Raw genomic sequence first — 9,838 nt, forward strand, 5'->3', positions numbered from 1 at the left:
TATTGGAGTAACATCTGGGGGTACTTTAAAATGAGTGATTGGAAAGATCCTTTGTGCTGTTGTGCACACAACTAGCTGCAGTGCTGAGATGAAAGCTGGGCAAGGACCTCTCCGGCTTAGCAAAGCTACTGAAATAAATGCATCTCATTTTCTCCCCTCCCCTCCCTATTTGCGTCACAAACAGTATTAATATCATTATTAAATTGTTTATGACTTTTGCTAGAACAACAGCCTACACAGTGCCCTTTTATGAAGGAAAGATTATCCGCGCTACCTTAGAGATAAAACAAACAGAATGCCACCCATCCTGGGTTTCCTCTGACAGATGGCAAGTAGCAGTTGTCAGGGACTCTGCCCGAAATGCAAATAGGAAATAATTAGCAAGCTGAGCTGACAGGTCAACAACAAAAAGTACCTGTTCAGCAGTAGCTACCAAAGAACCTTGCATTAAAGTGATAATGAAGACGTTATTGATGCATTATTCCCCTCCTCCAGCCCAGCTAGCAGAATAAAACCATACAGCAGAGTAGGGGGAAGAATATACTGAAAGGTAGAAAGAGTTGGGAATTGTGTTAATGTACCACTGTATAGGGTTGTAGACTTAGTCTTTTCAAAAAGGGAATTGCTTAGTACTGTACTCTTGCACATCCCTGCCCCTTGGAAAACCAAAGTCATATGTTTACGCGCCAACGTGGTTATTGTGAATGATCCTCTGTATCACTGTTGAACCTCTAAACCAGTGTACAGTGGTACCTCAGGTTACATACGCTTCAGGTTACATACGCTTCAGGTTACATACGCTTCAGGTTACAGACTCCACTAACCCAGAAATATTACCTCAGGTTAAGAACTTTGCTTCAGCATGAGAACAGAAATTGTGCTCCGGCGGTGCGGCAGCAGCAGGAGGCCCCATTAGCTAAAGTGGTGCTTCAGGTTAAGAACAGTTTCAGGTTAAGAACGGACCTCTAGAACGAATTAAGTACTTAACCTGAGGTACCACTGTAGTTGTACTGATGTTGCATTGCCTAAAGGTACTATCTCCCAGACCACCTCCTTCCCTACTGCACTTCCCAGATGTTAAAATCAGCAGAGGCGGCCCTCTTGGTAGTGCCGCCTCCCAGGAGAGGGCATTCTCTGTGTCTGCCCCTAAATTCCCTCTTACAGAGGTGCATGTGGCTTCTTCATTACAGAGTGTTCAGAGAATGCTCAAGATGCAGCTCTGCCTGTGAGCCCAACGTACTCCTGTGGCTGAAAACTGTTTTAACTGTTTTGAATTCTTAAATTTAGATTGTTGAAACTTGCCCCAAGACCTGTTGGCGAAGGGTGGGTAATAAATTTAACAACAACAACAAATGTATTTATAATAGTTCTTATCTGACCTTCACCATAAGGTTCCAGGGTGGGTTATAGTAATACAATCATACAAGTAAAGGAGGAAGGATTTGTATACGATTATACAAACAAGTAACACAATTCCTAGCAACCCCATTACTCCATTACCTACTCCATTAGTTTTCTCCACTAAGTCCCTGGCTATTGTCACTTTCACTGAGCTGCATGAATTTTGATCCCTTTGCCTGGAAGGTTTCAGGAAAGTTGTCCCCCGCCCCCAGCCAAAAGCTATTTTATAAAGCTATTGTGGAGTCTTCTATGCTAAATTTCACCTGCATAAGCAAACCCAGATGGAGATGCTACATCAACACAAATAATGAGATTTGCAATCCTAATGTGATGAAAGTGGGGGCAGATCTGAATTCTAATTCCCCCCCCCTATGTTTCAGTTTGATGCTTAGTCATTGCTTAAACATTTAAACAAATGAATCATCTACATATTTCTTTCATTCCTTCTTTTGGTGAAAATGTTCTCCCTCTTACGAGGCCAGCGCCAACAAAAGCTCAACTGTCAGTCTTATGAAGACTTATGAAATGTGGGATGTCAGCAAAGGAGACAATAAAACCCTGTTTTCCATTTCAGGTGACCTTTCATGCAAATCCACTCAGCTCAGAGCATTTCAAAACTAACACGCGAGCCAGAGCTAAGAGGATGAAGTCTCAGAGAAAACTGAATTCTTCCTTTTCTTCCCACCCACCCCCCACCCAACGCTGCCAAGTGTAGCCGTCTCGTTTCCCTGCCCTTCCGTTCTTCAAAAGCAGTTGCCATTATGACAGAATATCTCCATCTGGCAGGGTGAATAAGCAGATCCACCCAGAGCCATTGCAAATGGAATTGAATCAAATGTTGGAAAGATTTAATGAACGTGTGTGAGAGGTTTCACTTCAGGCTAAAAGGGATTGCTTTAAAATTTCTCCCTTACAATGCCCCAAACATTATGGTGGTGGCTTCACACTTTCTGTTCATATAGCACATGACTTTCCTTCCACCAGATAGCTGTCTCACGACAGTTACAGCCTCAACATACAAACAATCTTTGACAGATCCTCCCTTTGGACCCAGAGATCAACACTTCGGTAATCTTCCTAGAGATCAAAGTGAGCTTGGATAAGATAAAATACTGTGATAAAAGAAGTGGAAAAGAACACTCGACTGTATTCAGTGGCATATCTTGTTACCTGGGAACTAAAGATAAAAAAGACCAACATTCTGCTGCTACTTCCTGCAAAACCTGACAGGAAGGGAAATAATTTACACACAAACCCCCTTGACTCCATGGAGACACTGGGAGAGGAGGGCGAATCCCTCTCCTTTCCCTTCCAACTAAAAGCTGCACATGACATAAAAGCCAGTGAGATCAATGTAAAGAAAGGTAATGGTTAGCAGGTTGGACTATGACCTGGGAGACCAGGGTTCAAATCCCCACTCAGTCAAGAAGGGCACCTTGGGCCAGTCACCATCTCTTAGCCTAACCTATCTCACAGGGCTGTTGTGAGGATGAATTTTTTAGGGGGTACACCATCTTGAGCTCCTTGGAAGAAAAAGGTGGTATAGAAATGAAATCAATCAATCAATCAAACGTTATAAACACCCAGCAAGGCCTAACAGGTTGCGCCTTTTGGTTGCTTGTGTATATTATTTGCCAGTGACTCTCAACACGCATTTCATTAAAACTATTTCTTTATCTTTCTGATATGGGTGGTGCACAGTTTGACTACAGATAACTGCTTACCTGAATACATGTTCCAGTGCACTCCTTGCAAAGACTGCATGACAAAGCCCATCTGCTTGCTGGGATATGTGATATCTTCGTAATGGGTTCCATTTTTTCAGGGCATCCAATGCTAACCTGAGCACAACACAGAACACACCAATTATTGGCCATCATGTATCTTCTCAAAGGATAAGAACAGAACTCTAAGGGTGGCTCTGATACAAACTAAATTTGACACATCAATCATGTAATATGTGAAACAGAAATAACTGTGAAAACTGCTACCAGGAAACTGCAGGTGTACCCATGGAATGCCTGCAATGCATGTTACAACTGTAGTGTGAATAGCCCTGGGGATAATTATAGCACATTGCATGGAGAAGGTTCTGAATGTCTGAATGGACTGTTTAGAGATCACAGTGCTGAACAACAATAAGCTTTTAATTTCAGGCATCCTTAAGTCCTGTGTGCTCAACATAATCCTTGGCAATGATTCTGGACAGTACCTGGCATGGTGAAATCCAAATATATCTCATCTATATCACATCTACCTACCACTTAGAAAGTCATTTAGTATCTTACTTCAGGTATCCATAAGGCACAGCTAACGTGGACCCATTTTGTCCCACTCCGGGTGGGTTTCAGAGCTCCCCCTCTCTTTGGGCAGAGTAAACACTTTGGCTGGACTCCAAGGGCACAGGTTCGGCAAAGCCAGTTTCCAATGGGAACTTTCAGGATTCCATAGCAAGCCTAAGTAAACATATTGCAAAAAGTAAGTTGTTTTTATGAGGGATGGAAAACAACACTGTAAAATACACTACAACCAAGACAGGCAAATTAAATGTGGCTATCTCTGATACATTTAATTCCATGTGTCTACCTGTTGGTAGACATATTGCACTTCTTACATTATTCAGTCTTATTTTCTTAGTCTTTGAGAATCCATCAGTATGATTATTTACAAAGCACTGGAGTTCAAGTCACAAGTGTCCAAATCTTAAGTATTCTAGAAGTTATGCAACTGTGTGTGTGTGTGTGTGTGTGTGTGTGTGTAGGCAGGCATGCTCCAAACACACCTTTCAGGATTCCACAGCAAAGTTTAAATGATTTATATGCCAAAAGTGGCATTAACTTCCAGATTTCGTTCATTATACACCCACATATTATGTATGATGTTTAAACGGTACATCACTGTGCAATTATGCCTAGATTGAACTTCAAATAATTTACTAATTATTTAATTTAAATTACATAATTTAAAAAAAACTGTTGTCAAGATTGCTTTGAGATATTTGAAAGGAAGCAATTAATAAATGGAAATAAAAAATAAATAAATATGTACTGTGGACATCCCTAAGCTTAAACTGGCCCTCACCCATGATGGGGGCTGAATGATGATCTCATTACAGAGCTCTTCCTCTCTCTGGTGTTTTGACAATCCCAGAGCTTGGTATCTTTGCTACTAATGAACAACTGGGAGAGGAGTGAACATGGGAGGAATGAACACAGGTACTGGGCTCTCATTTTTTTGAGGCAGTTTAGGCATATTAACATCCTAAAGCAGGGGTGCCCAAACTTTTTTCAAAGAGGGCCAGATATGATGAAGTGAACATGCGTGAGGGCTGACCAAAGTTGTTGAATTTGACCCCAAGATTGTTGAGCTGTTTCTAGGATTGACGTTGTTGGGCTTTTGTTAGGATTTTACCCCAGGACGTATACTGCTACGGGGACTGGATTAAATCAAACGGCGGGCCACATTAGGCCCCCGAAACAGACTTTGGACATGCCTGTACTAAAGAGTCATGGATTTCTAGAGGATAGTTTTTGTCACATACAGCAGGTCCCAGGTTCAATCCTGGCACCTCCTGGTTTAAAAAATGGGGGAGGGAGTATGTTTGCATTTCAAGTTAGCAGGATTAAAGAAGCCTGAGACCTGCTTGAAGCCTTGGAGAAAGATGCTTCCAGTCAGAGCATACACTCTTGGGTTAGATTCCCCACCCCAATCTTACTGGACTGCAACTCTCATTGTCCCAGACTATTGATCATGCAGGCTGGGGCTGATGGAAGCCGGAGTCCAATAATATCTGGAGGGTCACAGGTTCTCCTTCCCCCAGCGTAAATGGACCATTTTGACTCAGTAAAAAGCAATTCCTTATGTTCATGTTGAATTCAAGCCACCCTGAAAGTCACTAAGGCACTCTTGGAGAAAGAGTAACACCTCAGGTTCATTTCCACAAAAGCTACAGCTCAAGCCCATCAGTGTGGGCTACCCATACTGGAATGAATACATTAGACGTTAAAAGCTCATTGCCTCATTAGCAGGTCCCTCTGTAGGTGGTAAATTTTAAAGCCTAAAGGTAATCCAAAACCAGCTCCTGACTTATTCATTTAATTGATCTGACGTGTGTGGCAAGACGGCAGTTGATGCACAATTTAAAGTTCCTCTTGGAAAAGGTAGAATTTGTGCTCTTTCCTGCAGCTGTTTGCAATCTTTAACTATAAGCTCCTTAAAATTCACAATGTGTCCCAGATTGTTGTGTTCTTCCTTCCAGGTTAGTTCACTTGTAGGTTAGTGTGTGAATCACATTATGGACTTTTAAAGAAAATCCAATATCCATTTTCTTCATTCTGAGCTCATGTGTCTTGGAAGCACAGTGTTTAAACAGCTTTGATTTAACTGTGCCAGAGAGAATGGAGTAAGAAGAAATCCTTAGGAGCAAAGAGGAATCTATAATCAACTGCCTTCAAATTCACCTGTCATTTGCATCCCTACACTGAGATCAACAGCATACTTGTTTGGAAAGGAGGGGGGGCACACACAAACTGCACCCAAAGAAGTAGCAAAGGGTACTAATGAACCAAACGAAAATGTATTTCCTTCAAAGACCAGCTCTCAGCACCCCTAGTAAGGTAAAGGTACCCCTGCCCGTACGGGCCAGTCTTGACAGACTCTAGGGTTGTGCGCTCATCTCACTCTAGAGGCCGGGAGCCAGCACTGTCCGCAGACACTTCCAGGTCACGTGGCCAGCGTAACGAAGCTGCTCCGGCGAACCGGCACCAGAGCAGCACACGGAACACCGTTTACCTTCCCGCTAGAAAGCGGTACCTATTTATCTACTTGCACTTAATTGTGCTTTCGAACTGCTAGGTGGGCAGGAGCTGGGACCGAACGATGGGAGCTCACCCCGCCACGGGGATTCAAACCCCCGACCATGCAATCGGCAAGTCCTAGGCACTGAGGTTTTACCCATAGCGCTACCCGCGTCCCCCCCCCCTCAGCACCCCTACCTGTTTCCAATTTTGAAATTCATATGACTGTTGTTGTTTTTTAAAGGCAAAGTTTTCTCATCTGCTTTTTGGTAGAGGGCCAAAATAAGGTCGTAAAATTTTAGCGTGCACAGAAACTGCTGGTGACACACTTTGTGGGCAATTGCAAGGCATGCCTTCCTCGTCTGCATGTGGTTTGCATGTCATGATAAGGCAAACTATGAGCTTGCACCTGCTTTGCTCTTCCCCGGTCCTTTTAGTACAGTATGGTGGGGCAGCTAAGTTAAGGCTTGGCTGAGCAGAACATGTGAACCCAGGATCCTAGTTAAGGCCTCGCCTTGTTAACCATGACCTGTAGCACAGCTAAAAAGACTGAGGAGGAGCAAAGTGGGTGGAAGCTTCTTTCTGAGAGCCAGCTCAGTTGCATGGTTTTGGTAAGCCATATTTCAGTTTACTGCGATGTCTTAAAGAGGCTACAGAAGGGACCGGGGTTGCTGGTTGCTACTGGTCAAGATGCAGCCAGTCTGACATAGCAATTCCTGCCTTCCTGGAGGAATTCAATCATGAGCCCAAGCCTTGAGTGAGAGAAGAAATGTTTGCTTCTTAACACAGCGTGAAACTCTCCAATGAGGTGCATTAAGCACCACCTTTTTCTGACAAAGGCTCTGTCCCATGTAAGACAGACAAAAGTTCAACACCATGAACTTTTTCTACCATGGAAATACAGCTGTCCCTGCTGGACTTCTCTTTAAAATTGTAGCTTTTGAATGTATTGGGGGAAATTGTGAAATCAACAAATGAAGCAATTAGACAAAACCAACAAACAAATAAAAAACCTCACAAGGGACTACTTCTGTGTCTTTCTGCATAAATTTATTGCTCAAGCACATAAACCAGGGAAGAATTTGTCTGGATGAGGGTAAACAGATACAAAGGAGAAGTGAACTTCTGCAGCTGTCTGACAGGTGCAGCTTGTTGTATATAGTTGGGGGGGGGGGGAGAGAGAGCATGTTCTGAAATTCTTTCATGTACACAACACTTAAAGAGTTATCGAAACCCTTTTCTTCCATTATACTGGATCAACCCAGGGATATAGCCTGCCCACACTATATTCTGCCGTGTAAGAAATATTTATGATTCCTGGGCCTCCTTGGCATTAGAACTCATGGGGGGGGGATGTGTTTAAAGCTTCTTATACTGTGTCACAACACACGAAAGCAGAAAAAAGTGACAAGAGGGCTGGTCATATAAGTGAGGAGTTGTTATAGACATGAAGAGGGCAGGGAACAAAAACAAAAGAAGACTCACTGGAAAGGAAAAGTTAGAAGCCCATAGCCTTCCTAGCACTATGATGCTGACTACTTTTTCCATATACATGAGGCTACTTCTGTAGAAATACCGTACATTTCATTTCCATGTTCTACTTAAGGACATGCACCTTTTGTACTAGAGTTGACTCCTCTTTGTAATGCTGGTCTTGTAACATCCTAAGAGTAATCTCTGGAAGATATGATAATGTTTTACTTTTAACGTATCAAAGACTTGTATAACTGTGATCCACTAGGAAATGGACACCAGTGATGGAAGCTGTGCCCTGTGTCCTCCTCAACAATTCTTTTTCTAAATCCCAAAATGCTCTGGTGCAAATCCTGCTAGCAAGTGACAGCACTTAAACTCCACCAAAAGAGAAAGAGGAGAAAGCCTGTTCTCTCTGCCTAAAGGAAGCTACCTATGATTACACAGAACATCCCAGAGTCAGGTTCACACTATTGATGGCCTGACTTCAATGGATTTTCTTTCCTTCTAAAGGACAGTCGGGAAACTTGACTGGACAGACCTGTATAGGATATTTGCTACGTATTTGTCTATTAAATTGAATGCGAGCAACTTATCCAAGATCCTCTCTTAGTCACAGCCATATTCAGCTCAGTCAAGACCATTAAATCATCAACCAGCACTTTGTTACAAAAGGGCATGTAAATGAGTAGTTAAAGATACACCAGATTCAACTATACTTGAGTAAAAAAGGGGAAGGAAATCATGGGGCGAAACTTAAGAACTTAGCCCCATGCCTTACACCCGTTATATTACTGTTTTTATACCAGCATAAGCTATTGGTCAACACAGGCATGTGTGAATTTACTTAAGCCTATGTTCAGGTGGGCCTGAAGGAAGTCTCTTTTTCCTCCAATATTATGGTAAGCAATAATGTGAACACAATACAATACAAAACAAAATACAGGGAGAAATAACATATGAAGAACATAAATACCGAAGAATAAGAAATGCAAAAGGCAGGCCGGCAGATTATAAGCAGGACGAGTTTGGAGGCATCCTCTATTCCCTAGCAGTGATTCCTCTCTCTTACCTCTGAGGCAAGACTGTTGTCTCAATGCACACGCTAACTGTGAAGAAAAGCCCAAACTTTCCCATGTCATGAGAGGACATGACAAGCCACAGCAGTAATGGCTGGAGGATGGCTGTCATTCTTGGTTCTGGTGTGTGCCAGGCAACTAAGTCCTCTGGGGGAGGGGGCTGTACTGCCTCAGCAAAGTGAGAAATGCTACTCACCTGGTGCACACAGACGTTGCATTTGTCACAGAAAACCATCTCGTTGCCATCCTCTCCTTCTGGCGAGCGGCACACGTCACACACGACATCCTCATCGTACTCTATGCCGAGACCTTCTTCTGTCTCGATGGCAACGTTCATGTTCTCATAGCACAGCGTCTCCAGCTCCTCCAGTACTCTTTCCAAGGTGAATTCATCCATTTCTGGCTTTTCTAAAAGACCAAAAACAACGCTCAAATTACTTTAATGTCAAGGGTTCTCAAACTTTGTCGCAGTGAGAAAGGGTGGGTGTTATGTTTAACTGCAGCACAACCGACGCAAAAGGAGCACATCGTTGACAGAGCCTCATCACCTTAGCCCAATCGAAATATGTGCCAAAGCTGGGCATAGAAAAGAATGCTTGCCTCCCTTGACTATAATTGGTGCCTACTTAAAGAAACAACAATGGACTATGACTGTTCTGTTAACCAGTCTTGCTTTTTAGCCCTGGAAGCAACTCCCTGGAGTACCTGCCATTGTACCTGAGCTACATAAGTAACTACCTATAAAGGGTATTTTCACAAGGCCATTGTACATAAAAGAAACACTTTATAGTGTTGAATAGACAAATGGATTGGTAAAACAAGGTCTTGTTCAGAAAGCTGCTTTTGGTTCTGAAGGCTGAGTTTATGTGTCACAGTTAGTAACAAAAGGATGTGTCCATTAAAGTGGCAAACAGTGGGTCGTAAAGAGGGATGAGATCAGTCAAACCAGTGCCAATAATTTGCTTTGGCAGTATCAACATTTATGTCTTGCAAGGATGTTCTCTGTTGTTTGAACTTTTAAAAAGAATGCTTTGATGCAAATAAGCTTGTGAAAACTGATCCACTTTAACAGTAATGGCAACTGCTCAC

The 9,838-nt window shown here is 42.8% G+C and overlaps 1 protein-coding gene across 3 annotated transcripts in view; it reads right to left on the reverse strand.

Annotated features, from left to right (window-relative positions):
• The window catches only part of JADE2 (jade family PHD finger 2), a 145,665-nt gene that overhangs the window by 32,043 nt on the left and 103,784 nt on the right, over positions 1-9,838 (reverse strand). For all 3 annotated transcript variants that reach the window (XM_083600010.1, XM_083600009.1, XM_083600011.1), the window contains exons 6-8: positions 8,946-9,157; positions 3,690-3,857; positions 3,126-3,242 (exon numbers count right to left, since the gene is read on the reverse strand). In XM_083600010.1, the coding sequence (XP_083456136.1) occupies positions 3,126-3,242; positions 3,690-3,857; positions 8,946-9,157 (497 nt within the window). The remainder of the gene's footprint in view (positions 1-3,125; positions 3,243-3,689; positions 3,858-8,945; positions 9,158-9,838) is intronic.

This window comes from Podarcis filfolensis (assembly GCF_964270895.1).
Source record: "Podarcis filfolensis genome assembly, chromosome: 2".
NCBI lineage: Eukaryota > Metazoa > Chordata > Lepidosauria > Squamata > Lacertidae > Podarcis > Podarcis filfolensis.